Genomic DNA, 23277 nt, shown 5'->3' with positions numbered 1-23277 from the left:
AAATCTAAAGGAGGAAAGGGAAACTATTAAAATAAAAATGCTCTTAACTGCTAATTTGTATCACAATGTTAAATTACTTAAGATACATGAACAGCTTAATACTTTCTTAAAAGCTACGAAAGTTGAGATTTTACATAGAAAAGGTAACACGCAGTCTTGAACATTGTTTTAACCCTCGATTAAAAAAAGTTTATTATTTATGATATAAAAAGTATTTATATTAATACAGAATGTCTGTTGATTTTGTTTCATTTAATTGTAAAGATCGTCATCGCCGTCGTCCTGGAACTCGGGGCCAGCACCCGATGTGCCGGATGGGGCGGTGGCAGAAGTGCCCGAAGTGGCTGTTGGGAAACGGAAATTGTTTCCGAATCCTCGTGACTGCTGCAAAGTCTGGGCGAACATTTCGTATTTACGGATGTCATTGTCGGTGACGGACCTCCGGGCGAATCGCATCGATTCCTCAAAGTGGCTTCTAGTGATGCACGGAACAGGGTCTTCCTCTTCCATCGCCTCCCTGCCAGGTGGTACGTCAGCCGCTTGCACGTTTTTTCTTAACTCGGCCTCGATAGACTCCCTGATTGCCAGTTTGCACGCTCTTTGGCAGATTTCGGTCAGATCGGCACCTGAATAACCGTGTGTCACTTTGGCGATGTACCTGCAAACCGAAGGGGTTAGACTATTCTTCAACGAAGCCTATGCTAAGGATTAAAGTACATATATTTATAATAAATGAGGAAATGATGTTAGCTATGTTGAGTACGCGTCATCTACTTCATGAACACATGAGTTAAAACTAGTGAAACTTGTCCAAACAATTTCAACGTCATCATGTCATAGTTGATCAATTAGAAAATTCCTTCTTACGACTAATATTAGTAAAAATATATAAACAATTACTTCAAATCAACATCTGGAGCGATTGGAGACTTCCTCAATTTAGCAGTGAAAATCATTTCACGCGACTTCTCGTCTGGAAGCGGGATGTAGATCAGTTGGTCGAGACGACCAGGACGGAGAATAGCCGGGTCGATAATGTCTGGCCTATTCGTAGCTCCAATGATAAACACATTTTTCTTCGCGTCCATTCCTGCCAATTAAACAATTTCCTTGTTCAGTTTGTCCATATAAACAATTAATGGTATAATTACCGTCCATTTCTGTAAGAATTTGATTGATTACTCTATCAGCGGCTCCACCGGCATCGCCGACGGTTCCTCCCCTGCTCTTGGCAATGGAATCTAACTCATCGAAAAAGAGTACGCAGGGGGCTGCAGCACGGGCCTAACAGAAATAGCCTTAAAACATTTCATTCTAATGAAAATTTACACGGTCTTACCTTGTCGAAAATGTCTCTGACATTGGCTTCAGACTCTCCGAACCACATTGTAAGCAACTCTGGACCCTTTACAGAAATGAAATTGGCCTGGCACTCGTTTGCGATGGCTTTAGCGAGTAGGGTTTTACCACAACCTGGAGGACCGTAGAATAGAACACCACGAGAAGGCTGCATACCGAATTTGAGGAACTTTTCTGGATGCTCCACGGGATACTGGACAAGTTCCTGGAGTTCCCTTTTGACTCCATCCAGACCTCCGATATCCTCCCATGTCACTGATGGTACTTCCACTACGGTCTCTCTCAATGCAGATGGACTGCTCTTGCTCATTGCATATCTGAAAAAAATTTATTTCTAAAGACTGAATTTTCTTTCTTACTGAGGTGATCTTTATTCGTTGCAAGAAAATTTTATTAAGATTTACAAATTAAAATATGTTACCAGAGCTGGTGCACCAAAAATCATGTCACGATGCACAATGGCCGCAATGTAATAGTAAGTGAATAATTATTGTTCTTCCAATAATAATTATTATTTGAATAATACAAAAAATATGTAGGGTCCCTATCTTCGTAGAGGTTATTAGACAGGTGAAAAAAGAAGACTAAATGCTGGGTTCACCGAGGTTTCGGCACCTTATAGTGCCATCATCAGAGCTTATTTTATTACAAATTCAAATAAATACACAGTAATATACAATTAAGAATTATTTTAATTGAACCCAGCATTTGTCTTTTTTTTTTCACCGGTCTCATGACGTCTACGAAGATTGGAACCCTACTAGATTATCTCACGTCGATGAACGAACATCATAAATACAAAAAAGGTAAAATAGAATTATTTGTAAATGTCAGAAAATAAATAAATGTATAATAACTATACCTGAAGTTGTCCATTGTAATCGCCAGTGAATTAAGAACGGCGGCATCAATTGTGTCGTCTTCCAAATCGATAAGGTCCATTTTCTCACGGATCTGTTGAAGGGCAGCCTCTGAGCAAAGTGAGGCGAGATCGGCCCCAACGTGACCGTGGGTCTCTGCTGCGATTTGCTCCAAGTCGACGTCTTCGGACAGCTTCATGTTTTTCGAGTGGATTCTCAGCACTTCCAGACGCCCGGTAGCGTCCGGAATTCCAATGTCGATTTCCCTGTCGAAACGGCCGAATCTCCTCAAAGCTCCGTCGATGGAGTTGGGCCTGTTGGTCGCGGCCATGACGATGATGTGCGAATTCTGCTTGAGACCGTCCATAAGGGTGAGCAACTGTGAAACGATTCTCCTCTCCACTTCACCCTGCGTTTTGTCTCTTTTGGGAGCAATAGCATCGAGCTCGTCGATAAAAACGATAGCAGGGGCGTTCTTTTCAGCTTCCTCGAATGCCTTCCTGAGATTGCTTTCGGATTCACCAGCAAGCTTGCTCATGATCTCGGGCCCGTTTATTAGAAAGAAGAAAGCGCCTGTCTCATTGGCAACGGCTCTAGCGATCAACGTTTTACCTGTCCCAGGAGGGCCATACAGCAAGATACCCCTCGGTGGCTTAACGCCAATAGCTTTAAACAAACTCGGATGTCTCAAAGGCAATTCAACCATTTCTTTTATCTGAGCCAACTGTTTCCTACAACCACCAATGTCGTCGTATCCGACGGCGTTCAAGGCTTCCTCCTCTTCTTCACGTTTAATCGGATCACCGTCGCAGTGGATAACAGTGTCGGGAGCGACGATACAATATGGTGGAGGGTCGGTCTCGATAACCTTAAATTCAACAGCACGCATTCCTCCTCTTACAATAAACGTATCATTTTTATGTACAGGGCGGTAAGCTTCCAGCAAGTACGGTTTCAAATATACTTCAAAGATGTTTCCTGTAAGCCCTTCGACAGTGTCGTCGATTGGCAGGACGTGAATCCTCTTTCCATACTTCACGTCCGGGCAGGACTGAATGGAGACGACGTCACAGAGCCTAACGCGCAAATTATTCCTGACAACGCGGTTCATCCGAATTTTTTCATCCGGGCACGTTTCGTCGGACAGCACGATGCAAACTGTCTCTTTCCTTCTCTTACCTTTCAGCAAGACTGTGTCTCCCCTGAAGAGTTGAAGCTCGTCCATTTTAGCTTGGGACAAGCAGATGACGGAATTGTCATCGCTGACCGCCTCTTCAACGATCAAACGATTGGGACGCTCCTTCCTTTTCAGGATGGCGGTGGCCAACTCATCAACATTTTTATCACCCATCGCTACCCAGATTCACTCCTCAAAATTATTCAAAAATCGTAAGAACCTGCCGACTCCGACGTCGATAACGCTCAGCTTTCAATTGTTTCTGGAAAAAAACAATAAGTCACATGATTATTTTATTATAAAATAATGGGCAAATCCAACCTAATTTGGAAGTGAAAGATCTGTATTATGTACGGTTCCATATTCGTCTTTTTGTACTTGCAACTTTGAAAACTTCTTTTTATTTCAGGTATTTAAATAATTTTGTGTAATGAAATTGAAAACTATATCAGCTGTCAAATTCATAAAAACTTCTAATTTCCAGTTAACGATCGCACCAATATCGTCACTTTAGTACATAATCGAAATGTTATAATTTAAAAAACAAAATTTTTCAAAACGAACATTTTAATTTATCCAATAATTTCTACTTTTTTTTTTGCCATTCACACTTAAATGTGTAAAAAACAGGAAACTAAATTGTTTCTTAAACATAGATTCTAGCCCGTCACGTGGCCGTAGATTGCACGAGACCGGGAGTCAAAATAAAATTGTTTTAAAAGATGTTTGTAACGTTTTTGGATACTACAACTTAAAATTGCACGCTAGCCTACTATCACCTTCAACTTAATAATACATCAGTCACATTTTTCATAATGAACATAATACAAAAAGCTCATTTCGGTTTGTACCAAAGTTGAATTCACGCCCTGGTTTTGGCTCACCCCAAGCCATTTACGAGGCAGTTTACTTTTCCGTTATGGTTCGAGCTTTGAAATGTTGATCTTTCGAGTTGACTCATATCGAGAGGCAGTAAAACGTAAAAGTGGTGATGGAAAGGAAAGAGAGCTTTAGTATCAAAACCGCGTTAGAGTCACTTCTGATCGCATTACACTAACTCCCACTCTCCCGAACATTCACCTTCTCCATTTGAATGTATAAAATACTTTTCACGCCCTTTTACCCGACTTTTTTGGGGAACGAATTTGTTTTGCAAATGCCCAGGAGTTTTGACGATTTTTCCTTGAGCGCGATACCGGCGTATGGTCCTGAATAAGCTACGGTGCATAAGTGAATGGCTGCCCTTGTTAGCATTGATATGCAAACGCCTCTTCAACATCCACGAGGGTGGCGTCAAGTGTGATCATTAGCGTATCTACAACGACTCCTCTAGTGCCCACACATCAACTTCAACACTGCCCGGGTTGAAAACGTATACGATTAAAACTACCACCATTATTGCAGCACTGCCAACTGGATACGTTTTTAAGCATAACTATCAAAACAATTTTTGAACCATTTCTTTTTAAATTGTTTTATTAAATCAATGATTATTGTGTTTGTTTAATTTCGAAACTTGAATATAATACATAAAAACTACATCTGGGAGCGTTACTATATTGCGATGGGCGACTTTAACTTTCAAAAGAGTGGCGACATTGTGAGCCCAAAGTTGCTTTTATGCGTCAAAAGTTTCAACAATGGGCTTCCACTGTATTAGAAATAGATTTACACCGAGATTCCAACGCCGAGTTTTCACTTTGCAAGATGCCGTAATTTCCCCAGGGTGAAGAGCGATATGGAACACGCAAAAAAAGCGAGAAGGCTTTCTTTATAAGGGATTACGCCCCGGTTGTTTGTCAAGAGGAATAATTGAAGAATTCCATACAGAAGGTTAATAATTCTGCTTGGAAGTGGGTGGTGAGGTGTTTTGGATTGCTACAATCCGACTTGACAAATCAGCAATAAAACCCTTCATCAACCCTCGGAATAGAAATATCGGACGTATAATTAGTTCATCCTCGGCAAAAGAGAAAAAAATCTAATGACACCCAGGATTAACGAGTTAAGCCCCAGCCAATCCCCCCATCAATTCATTTAAAAGGGGGAAAAGTCTATTCAATATGTAGACGGTGTAAAACCGGTGGCAAACAAGGGTTTACTACTGTCTTAAACCCAGGAATCCATTAGTTGGCCGGCTATTAAACGTTGTAGCTTATACCTGAGGGCTCTGGGAAAATTGTGTGCCCTAATCGCCTATAATAGCTGTAACGGTGTCTAACAACACCTGACAAACTAAGTGCATCTTGAGCAAAAAGGGGTCAAGTTACGCCACTGTACAGCAAAAGCCACTTAATAGCGTATTGTAAAATCCGATTATGGATCGATAAGGATCACTAGAGCTTAGAGAAATTTATAAGACGACAATATACCATGTGGAGGTTTGAATGGTTTATTATTGTTACTTATACTATTTATATACAGGGTGAATTGCTACTCGTGCTACAAACTTCTCCAGTAGATTCTTCACCCTAAAATGAACAAAAAAGTTCATATTGTCCATGGTCCGATTCTCAACCATTTCAGAGTAATTTCGCTTTTTATCGATTTTGAAAGATATCACGTCCTGGCGTCGGAAAATCGTGATATCTTTTAATCTAAACATTTCTCTTAAAATCTATAAGCACCGTTGAAATCCCCGTTAATTTTTAGAGAGAATCAAAATCATAATTCCATTGAAATTTTTTAATTTAATTTAATGCCCATTTAGTATGTAATGCTTAAGAAGTTTACAAACAGCTAGAAGGTCAAGGAAGAAAGACCCAAACGTTTTGCCACCTTCATCTTCTTATTGAAAAATTAACGGGGATTTCAACGGTGCTTATAGATTTTAAGAGAAATGTTTAGATTAAAAGATATCACGATTTTCCGACGCCAGGACGTGATATCTTTCAAAATCGATAAAAAGCGAAATTACTCTGAAATGGTTGAGAATCGGACCATGGTCAATATGAACTTTTTTGTTCATTTTAGGGTCAAGAATCTACTGGTGAAGTTTGTAGCACGAGTAGCAAGTCACTCTCAAACATTAGCAATCCTTGAACCACCATTTTTTCTCTTTTTGTCATCAACATCTTGGTCTCACAACCACTAAATAAGAAAATGACGAGTGCGTTGGAAGCGTTATTAAATCAGGTAGTTTTCCTCAAATTTGCTGCCTTCTGAGACTAAAATTAGAAACTCTGGATTACTTTATACACTTTCCGATTTACACAATTTTCCACTCTTTTTGTAGTTCTGGCTGAAATAAAACACAAAAAATTAGCCCAAACATTTTGCCACCGTCATCTTCTTATTGAAAAATTAACGGGAATTTCAACGGTGCTATTAGATTTTCAGAGAAATGTTTAGATTAAAAGATATCACGATTTTCCGACGCCAGGACGTGATATCTTTCAAAATCGATAAAAAGCGAAATTACTCTGAAATGGTTGAGAATCGGACCATGGACAATATGAACTTTTTTGTTCATTTTAGGGTGAAGAATCTACTGGAGAAGTTTGTAGCACGAGTAGCAATTCACCCTGTATACATTATAAAGAAAATTACTTATACAGATTATAACATGTATGAACAAATGGGTAGTTATTTGTAATTTGCTGTAGTTAATTGCTGGAATAATGTGTAGTAGGTAACTGTTTTCATACTGTTCGTAACGAAGCTATTTTCAAATATGAGATGTAAGTGGTCCCCTTGAGTTATGGGCTGTAATACACGTCCGTTTCCCAAATTGCCGCCGTTGCAAACCATTCAAAGAGGGGCTTCTAATTCCCAAAGTAGAAATTGCCCTTTGGGACGGTTTTGTGTTATCCGTGATACCCAGCCCAAATATTTATCCCGTCCCCATGACTTTGTCTGAAACGAGTTGCCGTTCTAATTGCGGATTTATACCTCCTCACCTCCTTAATAACAACCCGTACAAACAGCTCACGCTTTCTAGGAGTAATCTCCCAGGAAATATTAATTAGCAGGCGGTGGGGGATGCGGCGTGTGTGTAACAAAAGGGAGACGGAAACTGGGCGAGATCCAGCAGAGTCGGTGCGGACTTCCTCCTCCATGCGAATCCTCTTTTCCGCCTCCGGTTGCCGCCGCAACTTGTCCACAGCCGTTGTCGCCCGATGAAATAAATCCGATCTCCCCCAGTGTTACACCCTTAAAGTTAAATATGCGTATATAATATAATAGTTACATGCCAAAAGCACGATTTCTCGAACGGAAAAATCAACATTCGTTCAACGAAACCGTTGTTTCTTACCGCTCTAAAAAATGAGGATATGTACACCTTGCTAAGCATAAGAAACCCGATAAACATTGTAGCAATACTTCTTCGCTAGGGACGGGAAAAACACCGCTCTACAATAAAAATGCAAAAACGGCGCGGAATAAACAAAACCACCATCAACAATCTACGAGGGTCAGGACTAGCGTGTTTGAATCTATTGTTCGGGTATGTGGCTTGATCCCTTTGGCAATTTTAGATAGCTAGATAGATATATACTTTATTTACAAAATGAAAAAATTTAAAATAAAAAATAAAAAACAGTATTATTATGGCATGGTGTTAAAACCAGCAATTTTATTGATTGAATTGTCTAAACGTATCATCCTTATTTCAACACCTAAATAATTCTGCTGGTGTATCTTACTTTAGTTAACTATCATGATATTTATTCATTTATTCAGGTTCAAACGGCTCAAATGTCAAGAGTACAAAAAAACAAACAAAAATTTCTAATTTAAAAACAATATTAGATAAAACATTACATTATAACTAGATAATAATTGCAATAGATAACCAGATAAGATAAAACTTGAAAAAAACCCCACAAAATACAAAATAGCATAATTAAATAAAAATAAAGTTAAGGGGTTGTCTGTTTTTTTTTTTTTTTTTTTTTTTTTTTTTTTAATAAACCTTATATTCTTGCTGTTGTTTTTCGATATCTGGCCATCTTAAGTGGGTGTCTAAGTAATAAAATCGAATAATCAGACTGATCAATCTGATTACCGCCTCAAAAATGTTAAGGCATCTAGAGGCATACAAGTGTGTTGCTAAATGGCCAAATACTGTTGTCTGGTTTTATGTGTGTTGGTTTTTTTTTATATGTTTGTGTGTTAATTAATAAATTATTAAATTAACAAAAATTAAAATACAGGTTACTAAGTTAAGAATACTTTAAAATTAATTAAATTACCATTAATTTAAATTTATGATATTATTTACATCTCTATAATCTAAAATATACCAGTGGCAATTTTTCATTTTAAAATACAATTATTAAAATAATACGAGAAAATGGATGTTTCAAATTTGTCAAAATTGACAGCCAAACAAGATAGACGCCACGCTACTTTTCCTACTTTTTACTAGTGATGGTGTTACTTCTCAGAGAAACAATTAGTATGTCGGTTCAAACATCTTTCAGAATAAATTATTGAAAGTTGGAACTCCCAATTAAATTAGCTTCCTTTGAAATAACCCATTTATACAGTCCCATAAAAGGTTTATAGGTGGTTTAAAGTAAGCCATTTGTAGCGGTTTTTGTTGTTGGAATCAGCCTAACCCTAAAAATGAAAATTGTACAACCCCCGTCGGACTTAATTTGAAACGATTTTTTTACTTATTACAGGCCAAACCTCTTTCTCAAATGCGAGGAAATCCCACCCCGCTTTACGTGACGAATTACGGCGTCGTTTTCCCGGCAGTGTTTTCTCCTCTGAATAAATTAATTTCAGGTCACGTCCCACCGATCTTCAGTTGAATAACTCACAAGTCCCAACCGACTCTTAATTGTAACTAGGAACTGTCGACGCTTTAATGACGCTTAAACCTGTCCTAAGTTCATTAAGCGGACTCTAATGAAGCGGACGGGCTTTTTATGGAACGGCTTGTAATAGCGGATGCGGTGTACTTAGGGCTCGTTGGACATTCACTATTTCCTATTAGAGCCCATTACCGCTTCAGCATCCCAGATTACGGATCAGGCACGAGATCAAAACATAAACAAGGCTAATGATAAAAAACTTGTTTCAACACAAAAAAATTCATTCAAAAATGTGTTCTCTATAAATATTTATTTTATCGTAGCACTTTAACAAAATTGTTTAATGTAAATTGATCAATTTTTGAAAATGAAAGGACATAAGAACAGCAATATCACCCAGAGTGGATACATTGAAATTTAAAAAAAAAAAAAAAAAAAAAAAAAAAAAAATTTGTAAAAAGCCAAACTTGCCGCCTCTAGGCCTCGAAGACTTGCAGCTTAGCGGAGCCTACTTTATTATCTCCCAGTAATTTTGCCTGGGGTAGAAGTTAATTTCTAATTCCATGGAAGTTTTTATTCGAATTACTTATTGCCCACACTTAACAACATTCCTTGATGACCAAATTAAAATTTCACTTGTTTTCCTGTTCCAAAAAGTTTTTTCCTGCAATAAATGTTTAATAATTTCGCCGGCAAAATTTCTGACTGTTCTTGATTATTTCTTCTAAATATTGTATTATCGAGTTTGGTCGAAGTTAAAAAAATAAATAAATAAATGTGCCTGGCGACCAACTGAGAATAGGATGCCAACGAATACATTGCTTTAATTGCTAAATCATGCAAGAGCTGTGTTGCAAGTTGATAAAGCGATATCGATATTTTCGCACGTCATAACAGGCTGAAGGACGGTGACGAGTTAAGATATTTGGGAGACCTAGGTACACATTTTTAAAACAGTTATATTGCGAATTAAAAATAAGTTCAAGAAAAATGAATGGTGGTGAATGTACAATCAAGACTACGTACTTTAATGCTTTGACTTATAACTTTTCCAATGGTATAAATAACAGTTAAAAAGGCTGAGATTAACTGGACGAAGAAACATTTGCAGAATATGTGGATGTCTGGTGACGGTTGCCCCACTGCAAGTCTGGACGGGTAACAATTCTGTTTGCAATTGTAAACGAGGGGTTGGCACAAGGCAAACACGCCTGTGAAAAAAAAATCGCACAACAGCGAACTCTGCTGGCAGATGTCGCCCGCTTATACGCTGTAGATAATCCGCTTGAGACGGCAATTCGGAGCGGTTTCGAACTTAATCCATCAAGAGGCGTTGTTGAGGTGATCCGTCTTAATATCTCTCCTTACTCCAGCATGACTGGGTCTCACGTCTCGCAGACCCCCCCCCCTCGAACTTATCTTCTATTTAATCTCAGGCTAATCCGTCAAAATCAACCCTTTCGGCAGTTCAGGAATGGTGCACAGTAGCGCGAATTTAAGTAAGAACAATAATTAATTGCCCCCCTCCACGGCTTGTTCGGTCCGGCTATACTGGAGATTCAGCTGCAATTCAAAATCGTATTCGATTCAACGGACATATGGGTTTGAAAGCATTTTGCTGGCGCTCCCACCCACCGCCGTTCACCATTCTCGAGTTGTTTACTGCGATCTTGCCATTCAGCGAATCCCAATGGAATCAATAGTTTGAAATTTCCGATGTACAGCGAAGTGAAACGTGTATGTGCACCGGAATTCGGGCTATTTTACATCCGCAGCGGCCGGACGCAGTTCCCAAATGTTCCTACAGGTTTTGTCGAGAAAGCATTTTTCAGAATGTTTCAACAAGGGGTAACCCTGTAAGTGAAGCCGGCACCAGCTTAATTTCCAACTTTGCTTCAAATTTCTGCGGGTTTTCATCCAGTCTGAAAAAGAGTTACACGGTCGACCGAACTTTGTTCGAATCGTTTGCATTTTTTGACAGAGTTAAAAAATTTTCCCGAAACATTCACTTTCAGATTGATTTTAAACACAAAAGACAAACCTACCTAACATCAAATTCAATAATAAAAACCATCCCATCAAACTATTTAAATTTAAAATTTAACAGATATTTTTACAGATATTATATAAAAAATATCGACCCTGCCATGTTTATATTTTCACGAGTTCTGATGACAAATAAAGATTATTAATCAATTATTAATAAGCAGACACACAAATTGCCCGTAGACGAGACCGCTCTTTTATCAATTGGGTCGGCACTTATAAACCTTACAATCCACGAACCTGTTTTTTGCGAATGAACATAGTAACACCTATCTCTTCAAATTGAAATTTCCAATGTTCGATTTAGCGGCTTGAATCACTAGAAACCCATTGTACCGTAAGATCAAGGGTAAATATTAATCCAACCAGTCAACTAATCTATCAAAACGCTATGCCGCTTGATTACATTCCGACTTCCCCAGTCTGTATCCCGTCTGTCATCAGAAATCGTCTTACCGACAATGACAATCAGATAATCAATCAAACCCTTTATTTATTATCGAGTAACCAACGCCTAATTTCATGATTTCATCCGCACTGATTATTGCTGATAACATTTTAATTTTCTTTTTATTGGTGGAGTGAATTAAGGCCACAGAGTTTACGTACAAATCAGTACAAACAAGCCGCTGTTTATACGATAAACCTAAAACTAAAGCAGATAAGATGTTTGTAGTTTTGATATTTAGTTTATTTATATTTATATTATNTTATATTTAGTTTTGAAAATATTGATCTGTCCGCAACAGACATCTACTGAAAGTGGCGAGATGCGCGTATGAAAGACTTAACGACATAAGGCAGGGCAAAAAATTAACAAGCTGCTTCGACCCGCAGATATGGATATTTACTGAGTTATAATTCTTATCTCCTGTTATTTGTTATGAGTCTATAAATTACTGTGTTTATCTTTTATAATTTTATTCTAGGGTTTACAGACTTATCAATTCTAGAGACGATTGGTTGAAGGTAAACAAATCTCATACTCAGATTTTTGTCGTTTAATCCGCAATCCATTGCAATTGATCCCCCTCTCGTCACACTGAAAGGTGAAACATCCGAAATCTCAACCGATGAAAAACATATCCCGTTATGTTTCCAGGCCGGGGAATATTGGGAGTGTTAAACATTTATTGACTCACTGAATGGGTATTTTATAGAAGACCTCGTCGCTCTGTTTACTTCTACCGACGATAAAAAGGGAGCTTTTACAGCTCAAAGGGAAACAGGATTTTTGCCCTTCTCATTTTCGGTCGGTAATCGGAGAAAGCGATATTTTTTTATTTTTTTCCTCCCAGCTATGAATGAATCCAAGATCAAAAGACTAAATATATCCATAAGGCTTTAATCCTAAGTCAAATTTTTGTAAAAATAATACGGTTGACTGACACAGTTGGATCACAAAAACAATTTATGTATATTTTCAGGAAAAACCGATAACCAAAATTGATTTCTTCATCCTAATTTCAATAATTTTGCCACCTTTAGTTAATGTTTTTACGTTCATATTATTATTTTATTATAATACAAGTATCAATTGATAAATTCAGCTAATTACTAATTTTTATAACTTATATAACAAATTAATTAGATTTAATTTAATTTATAAAAAAGAGAGAGAAAATTTACAAAAAAAATTCTTAACAGGCACTGAAAATAATAGGGGAAATGTCCACTTAAATCGAGAAAAAGTAAGTGCTTACTGAAGATAATTGATATTGAGGTAGCACCACGTTGGACTTCGGCCCTGGATGAACCAGACGGCTGTAAACAAGTAGGGCTTAAAACGATTACAAACGATCCCAACTAACATCCAAGTTTACGTCAGGAGTTTTAAACTAGTTGGGGGAACCGAGGGAAAACCTTCCTCTTGATAAATTTGTTTTGTTCCAACTTAGTTTGGATTAACCCGGGATGGTTGGGGAGAGAGGGAATGGAAAACTGACCGGATCTTATTCTCTTTGTGTTCAACTTTGCCCCGTGGAGATCCCTCATAATTGAATAAAACAATAAAAACCCAACTGGGAGCAGGGAGAAACAAAAATCTGATTACACGAGGCGATAATCGCCCGGGGCCGCGCACACAATCACAATTCAAATCCTGGAGTTAGGCTTAACTAAGTAGTTAAGATAGTGGCGGTACTTAAAGAGCAGAGTGTTAAAGTCATCTTGTCCTAGGAGGCTACTTCGCGGGATGTTCCTACCAACTTTCAGACAATAAAACCCTGACATAACAGTCAAAACACAAGACAAAAAACATGCAATTTAAAACACAAATATTTCTCAATTTCGTACATCAATTCCAACGAAACATTCCATTTTTTAAATAGTATGTCACAAACCAAATCGTATATACAATTATAACTAATTTGCAGGAAACATGTTAAGACTTGTAACTTTAAACATAATAATCGTACTCAGTAGTGTTACCTTATAAAATAATTGAATGTTGGCATGTAAACAATGTCGATAATTTTATCTTCAACATTCCTAGTAAAAAGTGTTCAAATATCTACCTCAAATTGGTGATATTAACAGGTTAAAATACAAATCAAATATTGTCTTATTTACATTATTATTGTTGAATTTTCAAAACTTACTTGAGTAATAGATTTTGGAACAATATTTATACCAAAAATGAGTTAACGAGTAATTATCTTGAATTGGCTTTGCCTTTTTTGGCGCTTCTTTAATTCCGCTCTATCCCTCAGCCCATTAAACTTATGACTTATTCCGCGTGCCCCTGGGATATCGCCCGGAAAGAAACTTTTCCGTGAACGAGCGAGCCCGGTCGAAAAGCACGTTTCGTTTTAATTGAGAGGCCAAACTCTGGGTCCAACTCTATTAGAATAATTCAGCAAAACTGTGTAATGAGCGCGTTATCGCCAGCGGTCGCCAAGTTAAACAGCGAGGACGATAGTTTCGTCCATGACGACAAATCTGTCGGGCGTGTGATGCGATATCGGACCGTTTTTGCAATTCGTAAATTCTTGTGGATATATTTGTTCCGAAGGGCAATTTGGTTGTCTACAAAGTAGTTTATAATGGCATGCATAGCAATTGAAGATGGGCATCAATCAAGATTCTCATTGTCATTAATTTGTGAGCTTGGAAGTGAATTATTAAGACCTAACATGGTACTAAACCGTCTATTCTATCCAAAAATATAACCTAATCCAACAAATCAAGTCATGTAAAAGGTACATCATTGTTTGGTTATTATTGGTGATGGTAAAATTATTGCAACCCTTATTTAAAGGCTGAATTTTTGGGATGGTTGCAAAACTAAATTGTCTGAAAGTTGGCAGGAAGTTAAAAATGTAAATTAAAACGGATATTATATCATTCATATTGACTAAGTAGAATGTATAATTAACTTAAAAATCATATTTTAATCAACTCTTTTGCACACTTTCCTTTTTATATCGGACAGTAATTAAACGGAACATACAACAATATAATAAATTCACCGCGCAATAGGTCGTGACATTTCCCTCACAACCTTTCATGTAAAAAAGAAAACATTAAAGAAAAGGTCCATTTAGATCAACGGCGAAAACAGCCAATTTGGGACGGCTCCAAGTAAGTCATTCATTTTTTTCTGTCATGGAATCGACACAAATGAACGAGAGGGTTAAAGTCAGCAGGAAGTTCAAATGTATGCTCCCTACTTTAAAAAAAGAAGCCTGGACGAACAGGGGTGAAAAGTTTAAGTGAATAATTGAGAGCGGTTTCTCACCTGACGATCTTCATTTGAACTTCCACGTCCCACAACGGGGCAGCCCATTCTACAAAACAACTGTCATTTGTAGCCCTGAGGGAAGTACGCTTTAACCATGCTATACATCATAAACTGCAGGTTTTTACGCCACGGCTTTTGTTGTGGGTCTCGTTTTCTTTTCCGCGACGACAATGCAGTTTTTTATTCCGCGAATATTAAATTTTGCAAAGGAGGTCTGGATTGCGATAGATCGATAATAGAAGTTGTAGGATTCTAGTGTTCCGTAAATTTTCTCTCCTCTAGCCATACCCTCAGTACACTCCGATTGCTTTTTTCAAAAAGAGAAAAATATTTAAAATGCATTTTTCATTATAACACGAGTTCAAGAGTTTGGACAAAAAATTTATTCAGATCTTATATAACCATATATATCTTATATAAACCATATTATAACTCCTATAAAATGGAAATATTTAATTTTAAAAATTATGTAACGTAATTAATTAATAAAAATATATAGTATAATTAAACTGCAATCTGTTCAACGATCATTTATAGACTAGCATATGTTTCGATAATACAAACGTATTTGAAATGTTGAAGGACCATCAATAATGCTTTCTAACACTGAATTTTAAAAGAAAACTATAAAAATCTTATAAATATAAAAAGTAACATCAAACATTCAAACAATTAAGTAATAATCAAGTTATGAAGAATAGACATATTATGCTATCGCTAAAGTCAACTGTAGTGAATTGAAAAGCCAGGAGGTTTATCCTGCAATACTAAGACTTCCTTGATTTTGGTCAGACACCGTGAGCCTTAAAATCACTTTGTACCCAAGGCGCTATCTTGAATTTCGTCTAGTCGGGAGTCACGAGAAACTAGAAGTCCGCACACGTCTCGCGAAGTCCAAAGTAACACACCTAAGTGTACTTTAACTTAATACAGTCAATCCAACAAGACCGTTTATCGTTTTACTGCTGAATGTACATTTTTAAATATTTTCATTAAGTTTCTTCGTGAAAAGTAAAAAAGAGATGTCCTGTCATATAGGACTTCCGACTACTCGTTGGGTGAATCGAAAGGCAACGATTACTAAATATTGTTTCTAAATATTTTAAATATATTATAGACTTATGGGAGTAATGAACTTCAAATAAGAACCGCTTCCTGAGATGAGAACAAAAACTCAAACTCCGACAAAAACCCCAACCAGAAACCAATAATATTCCTAGTCGTTTACCGGAATGACAACGCAAAGAATTTGGACAATAACACCTGCGCATATACAACTGGAATGTATATAGAAGTGGGTTTTTGACATGGTGAATAAAAAAAAAAAAGGCATATTTCAGTAACCCTTACAACACACTTTACAGAGACTCACAATACACTTTAAAGAATATTAAATAATGGAAACAATTCTGCTTAAATAAATAAAACCTAATTCTTTTGATAATGAACTACGAGCGTACTTTTATAAATTCTGCAATACGCATAAAACAGGAAACAGAAAGGAGCCTAACAAAAACAAAATACAAAAGTGAACGCGGGGAAATGAATGAAAGAATTAAATCTCGTTTTTATTTGGTTTATTCTACAAGGCCATATTTATGAGGCGGATGGGATTTTTTTTCATACGTTTTAAACAAACGATTCCCGCTCTGCAGATTACTGCTGGTGAATATAATATGAAAATTCGGCGGGGAAAAAACGAAAAGGAGGAAAAGAATAAATGAACGGGGCAGACAGTGGGGTGGAGGAGCAGACAAGGGAAATTCGCACTTGAAGGGCTCCTGAACCAGTTTAACTTACACATGTTGAAAGAAGACCTGGCGTTTTTAATATGATATAAACGTGTGGAATGATACTTTTGCGGCATAAAGCCTTACGCCATGAAAGACTGCCGTGATAAAGGCCACTTTTGGGTGGGGGTGTGACTTTGAATTATATTTTTCTCCTCTTGGCGATGAAATTTAATCAAAAACAGGACGCCGGCCGCCTTTTTTTAAAACATGCCGCCTATTAAACCTGCTGAATTTACGTGCGGAAGCACTATGGTAGGCAGTCTTCATCATGTTAGTATATGACTACTTAGTAATTTTTCTTATTTTTCTACTTTCTAAGTTAAGCCAGATTAAAAAATAATGCAGAAGTGTATTAATAAACTATGCTTGTTAAAATATATAATGTGTTTATATAAGTCCCAATAGGCATGTACATATTTGCCCTTTTTAGAATACGTTTAATTAATTAAAATAAAGTTCCTAAAGGAAGGCTTAAGTGCCGAGAGGTCAAACTACTTTACCTTTTTTTCCCCCCTTCATAAAAAGCCGTGGGCTATACTGGGATTCGAACCAAGGACCGATAGTTTGGCAGATACGAGCCTGACACCCTAACCCTCTCCTTCAATAGTTATATATACTACAAATTGATGTAGATAGAAAGAAACACATGAATGATTTTATGGTATATTAGCGTAAATGTATAGGAAAGAAAAAGGGATAACGGGAGTGAGTGAGAAATGAGTGAAAGAGAGAGAGAGAGAGGGGGGAAATGGAGAGTGAGTGAGAGTGAGAGAGAGAGAGAAAAGGAGAGAGAGAGAGAGAGAGAGAGAGAGAGAGAGAGAGAGAGAGAGAGAGGGAGGAGAGAGGAGAGAGAGAGAGAGCGTAGAACGCCCTAACCACTCGGCCACCGCGCTAAACTAATTTAATTAGTGTACATTATTCAAAAAATACATATTACGTATTTTATAATACATTATGTTTGACAATTTACAATTGTGTAGATTTTGAATATGCAATATGTTAAAACATCATCTGTATCTGATGGAGAAACAAGTCCTTCTGACGATTAAATAATTTAGTGTAGTTTAGTATAGTTACTTTATTATTGAACTGTTAAAATGCATTTGATTTAAATTGAATTTAGCTATAAAAACCTTAGATTGTGATAAAAATGATTACAACAACATTTAACTGAGTCGTTTGTTTTGACGGATCCAGTGATTGATCATCATGCATGTAATATAGAAGAAATATTTATTTTTTGAAGATTAACTTTGAAGTAACTTAGAAAAACATGTCGTACATAATAAAAAGTCTACAGACCTCCAGGATTTCTACACGTTTCCTTTATCTCGAATCTGTTCAGGTTTATCGTGATATGATAATCACATAGTTTTTTTACAACTTGTGTCAATTACATAATAACGACGAAAAACAACCAAAAATATGCCCTAACAGAGAACACTCTTTGTAGAAATATAATAGTTTCCATACTATTATCTTTGGTAGAGCCCCCAGACCACGCGTTTTTGAAAAGGCGTATTTTGCTTTTAGACAGATCCACACCTAGTTCGAAATTATTTCAACAGCTTGTGTTTGTCGCATTAAAGAGTGGGCCAGCGGTTCTAAAAGGATCACCCTGAAAGGGAGGGATTACAACAGTTGTTATCGTGTGGACCGGGAGTGTTTGTCCTAAACTGTTCAACATGTTCTAATTAAACTAGAAGGCATTGTCAAACGCTGTATTTGATCAACGGGACGAAGGTCTGCCCTGGGGCAATCCACTCGGATAAATCGCTTTGAAATAAACGTCACCGAGGGAAATCAGGTTGGGGCTAACGGCAATTTTTTTCCTTTTTTTAAAATCAAATATTTAGTCTTATAATATTTTTAAGTTTAAGTAAAAGTTTTATATAGAAGATTAAGTATAAGAAAATTATTCACAGTGATATAAAAGAAAGTTAAACACTGAGTGTTTAACTTTTCATTCTTCGACCGGTTTCGGGTTCTTCTATTGCCCCTTCTCAGCAAATTTATACTAACTCTTAAAAAAACAAAAAAAAAATTTAAAAAGAAAAGTTTGTTCAAGAATAAAAATGTTAAAACACCCAGTGTTCATCAAGGATATATTTTAATAAACTTCATCAGATTACAATAAATGGCTAGAAAACTTAAATAAAGGCACAATTAACTCCGAACCCGATAAGTCCGTCTTATTTTCAAGTTTATTACAGTCGAACTTCCCAGAAGCGGACACGAGTCGGGAATAGGATTTTTTCCCGCTTATTAAAAGGGTGCGAAAAAATTAAATTTCTCTATTTACTGCTGAAAATTACTAAATGCCGCAACGCGTCGGACAGACCAACTCAGCGAAAGAAAAAAATTAATTAATTTTGCAAAAAAAAAAAAAAGGTAAAAATTAAGTGGAAATAAAAAATTCTTGAAACGAAATAATATATGTACATATGTACACGAATGTTTATTTCACTTGTATAACGTTGACCCTTTCTCTAACAGAAAGAATCATGTTTTCGCACCCCTCTCTGAACAGATTAGTCGCAATCACAATCTGGGAACTAAATTACGGTAATGAGTACTAGGAAGCACCAAAATGCTTAAGTGGAGGGTTGTGCGGGGTTTGAGTCTTCTCCAAACATTCTGTTTGCAAATAACAACTTAAGTCATCTCGTGAATCCTGAGCTGTTTTATTTTTCCTGCCCTCTTCTTATTAGAGACGTTTTCATTTAAAAAACCACAAAAGTAGTGTCCTGTAGTTTAATAGAAGTAATTTTCTTAGTTAAGTAAAAGGAAGGATAGTGGGGAAAAATAAAATCGAGCAAGCCCTGAGAAATGGTCTGTACTAGAAGTGTCAATTAAGGAATGTTCGGAAGATTGAAAACAAATTCAAGTTCATACATTGCAAACCATGAACCAGATAAAAAACAGAGACAGTATATTTTTCATAGGAAATACAACTAGAAAAATAGGGCATATGTGCGCGCGCACAATTAAACAGGCCATCGAATTACAGATAAAATCACTCGTTAAAATTAAATTTTTGATTAAATCTGACTGAAAACTACAACTGAAGTCCTCATTAAATGTAACCCAAAGTTCACAAATTGCAAACTAGATAAAAAGAAGAAAAAAACAGAAAATATACTATTATGTTTAGTTTTTTAAAATAGGAAATTAGAAAAACATGTGGTCATGCCCGCGCACGGATAATTACACCCACATACGCCATCAAACAGCAGATAAAATAAATTTTTCCAAATACATTTTTCATTCAATCTGTCAAATACGCACTTATAAGTTCTCCTGAAGTACTCAAAAATTATTATCTGAACTCCAAAAATTGCAAACCAGTTAGAAAACAGGTAAAATGTTTAAGTTTAATGTATTGTTCATACGGAAATAATAGAAAAATATTAGGAATTGCGCGCGCGCGCGTGTGTGTGTGTGTGTGTGTGTGTGTAACTAGACATTACTTTGCAAATGAAGAAATTCATTTCAATTTAAGTTTTTATAACAACTGCTAGAATAAGTACACTTAAGCCCTTGTTAAGTACACAAGTACTATTATCTGAAGTGCTTCAATTGTAATCCTGATAGAAAATAAATAAAAGTTTTATTAATAGAGGCGCGCACACTCATACGCCATCAATTTGCATATTTGTTTGAATCAAAACCGACACGTAAGTCCTTATTAAGTACCCAAGTATAATCCAAGTTCAAAAATTGCAAACATGAACAAATAAAATATTTACTCATTAGTCGATAAGGAGGGTTCTGAGGGTAGGACTATCCTTTTCACCTATTGAATTGATATACTCAATCTATCATAATCATTTTTTGAAATAATTTATAGCATTGTTAGACTTTAAGTAGTAGAAAAATGTTCAGATAAGGGGGAGGGGGCAAAGTTCTCCAGCCCAAATTAATTCAACGAAACTCAGAACAGATCGATCATCAAGGTTTAAATTGCTCACAGAAAATTTCGCAACTTTCTTATAGATGTAGTTATTACAATTAAGGTTGAAACAAAGGCTTATCTCTTTCAACTTTCAAATCCATCCAAGACAAATCACAAAAATGAAAGATTAAACTAAATAAAAACGGGAAAACTTTCAGTCGTTTTGTTGTGAAATAAAAGATAAAATGATTGTTTGGATTTATTGATCTGGAACAAAAAATTAGGAATAAATGTTTAAAGAACTGTTTAAATAGAATTGTTAAAAATGGGGTAAGTAAGTTATTCAACACAGTTTGAATGTTATCTTTCATTATAAGAGGAAATGTAGTACCTCGTAAAGGTACAGAACCCTCATTTCTGCAAATCAGATCCATAACCTGACTCATGTTGATAAGAGGGAAAACCCGAATAGAACCTCACGACAAAATAGCTTTTTATTCGAAAATTACGAGCCTTGGTAAAAAATAAATCGTAAAATACGATCGCCGAAAGAACGCGGAGTAAACCAGACAGGTCCGAAAATTGGAAAATCCACGTAAAAGAAAAATTAGCGTGCCGGGTTTTTCCAGGTTCATTCCAAGTACTTGTGATAAAAGGTCACAGAACAGGATGACGCAGGCGACACGTTGGCAGCCCTGCCGACTGTTGTCAAACCTCGTAAGCCCACGTAAACTTAAAACAACAAAAGTACCGGTTCTTAACTCGACAAATGTTTATATATTAATAAAACCGTATTAAAAAGCATGGCCGTTAATAAATTAAGGATGTGTGGTTTATTCATAAAAGATTTTGATAAATAATAAAAATATAAAAATGTTGAATAATTTCTAAGATTGCGTTTTACTTTTTTAAATGATTTTTGTGATGTTTGGGTTGGGAGTCATTAAATTGGGTGAATTTGTGTATGTCTTGATATGAGGCAATTTAGCGATATTGTCGGAACTTTTCAGGCTTCCGTGGGTTCTATAGGTTATGTTTTATCTATAATTAAGATAGTTTTTTCTTATTTTCTGATTTAGAGAAAATATATTATTGATTTACATAACATGGAAGTTACAATAAAAAATATTATTTAACGAAAAAACCGTACTTGTGAGGCAAAGGGGCACAACGCAGTTCTCGATTGTCCCACAACAGCGAGACTCGGGATTCGGCCGGGATTAAGTGAAGTAAATAAAAGGACGACTTACGCTTGACGCAGAACGAGAAAATGCCTGTACGAGCTGGAAAACGCAGTTGATCAACTTGAAAATCCTTTAATAAAAGTAGCGGAACGAGGACGAAGACAGGTTTAGCGCTAGGGCTGGTCGAGGAATGGGCCCAGGTTTGTAACGGTGCAAAGTTGCATGTCACAGTCGATAGAGCGGCGACGCGCCTGGCGGCCGGCCGAGGAAACTGCCAAGGACAGCTGTGCGCCGTTCAAAAACGGTGGAGTCACGCCGAGCCGCGCGCCGGCCAACGGGATCGATGCGCGGGACGGGACAACGTTTCGATTCACTCAACTACCTAATAACAAAATTTTGATACAATTTTCCAATTTTTTCAACACAAACAACGACAAAAATAAAGTAAAAATACGTCTAAAATAAACTTCTACTTGACAATGTAATTTTCAAGGCCTAAAACAAGGAAAATCATTGAAAACCTGCCACAATGAAAGTGGGAAAACTTAGTACATTGCTTTTTTATAATGTAATAATATATTTGACGGAGTTAATCCAATTTACAAGAAATGTTTAAACTTAGAAATGCACTATATAAAATAATATAACAGTATATTACTAAGTAAATAAAGGAAAAATTACTTAAGAATTAAACAATATGTATACTAAGAAAAGAGTGTAAAATAATATTTCATATAATATACCTAAAGAAATATCACGTTTATCAATTTTATCGTAAATTTTTAAATTGTCGTCGTAAAATAATATAGCATATTTTAAAATATTACATAAATAATAATTTAAAAACTTAAATCTTTAAAAAAATTCTAATGTATGTATCATCTAATATGTATTAAGTTTACATTGCTAAAAAAATATAACTTTAAATATTAAATTGGTCATAATTTAGCAATAATCATGAGAACAATCAGCACTTTTACTGTTATAAAAATTCATTAAATTTAATCAATGTGTATGAAAAACCAACGAAAAAGCTAAAAAAAAATTTTAAAAATAATTTTCTCTCTCTCTCAAAAAAAAAAGTTCTTTGTTACAAATACAGTTGTTATGAAATGCTTTCTTTGCTGTTTTCAAAGTTCAGTTTGTTTTCAAAACAGATAAGAATACGAATAAAAGGTCTCCTATAAAAAGGTCTCCAAAATTAACTTTACTTGAAAATACATTTTAAAGCCCTAAAATTAGTAAAAACATTGAAAACTGTGCTATAAACAACTTAAACTGCCAAACTTAGTACATTGCTTTTAAAATTTAATAGTACTAGTAATATATTTTACGAAATTACCCCAATTTCACAACTTTTACTGTTATAAAAATCCATTGAATTTAATCAATACATAAGAAAACCAACGTAAAATTACAATAAAAATAATTTAAAAAATGTATATTCCTATAAAAA

The 23277-nt window shown here is 36.1% G+C and overlaps 2 protein-coding genes across 3 annotated transcripts in view; one reads left to right on the top strand and one right to left on the bottom strand.

Moving 5' to 3' along the window:
• Positions 1–23277, top strand: part of LOC106660788 — a 666377-nt gene that overhangs the window by 54989 nt on the left and 588111 nt on the right. The window lies entirely within an intron of this gene.
• Positions 44–22106, bottom strand: LOC106660787 (transitional endoplasmic reticulum ATPase TER94-like). 2 transcript variants are annotated; one of them, XM_014383716.2, is made up of 6 exons: positions 21888–22106; positions 2222–3658; positions 1340–1676; positions 1152–1284; positions 901–1090; positions 44–658 (listed from the first exon to the last, which is right to left on the bottom strand). In XM_014383716.2, exons 2-6 carry the CDS (start codon positions 3568–3570, stop codon positions 253–255), a joined length of 2415 nt encoding a protein of 804 aa, XP_014239202.1. In that variant the 5' UTR covers positions 3571–3658; positions 21888–22106; the 3' UTR covers positions 44–252. The 2 variants fall into 2 exon arrangements, with proteins under 2 accessions (XP_014239202.1, XP_014239203.1); XM_014383717.2 differs by lacking the exon at positions 21888–22106 and adding an exon at positions 3718–3999.

The sequence above is a fragment of the Cimex lectularius genome, unplaced genomic scaffold (assembly GCF_000648675.2).
Source record: "Cimex lectularius strain Harlan isolate CLEC.00 unplaced genomic scaffold, Clec_2.1 scaffold81, whole genome shotgun sequence".
In the NCBI taxonomy this organism is placed as follows: domain Eukaryota; kingdom Metazoa; phylum Arthropoda; class Insecta; order Hemiptera; family Cimicidae; genus Cimex; species Cimex lectularius.
Note: the sequence above shows the minus strand (reverse complement) of the source record. Positions and strands in the feature narration are given on the sequence as shown.

Bases quoted from the DNA above. Each gene is read 5' to 3' on its own strand.
- LOC106660787 (XM_014383716.2), bottom strand. From the start codon at position 3,570: ATGGGTGATAAAAATGTTGATGAGTTGGCCACCGCCATCCTGAAAAGG. The intron at 1,091-1,151 runs GTAATTATACCA...TTTAATTGGCAG, and splicing joins AATTCTTACAGAAATGGACG to GAATGGACGCGAAGAAAAAT. The intron at 659-900 runs GTAATTGTTTAT...TTCGGTTTGCAG, and splicing joins GCTCCAGATGTTGATTTGAA to GTACATCGCCAAAGTGACAC.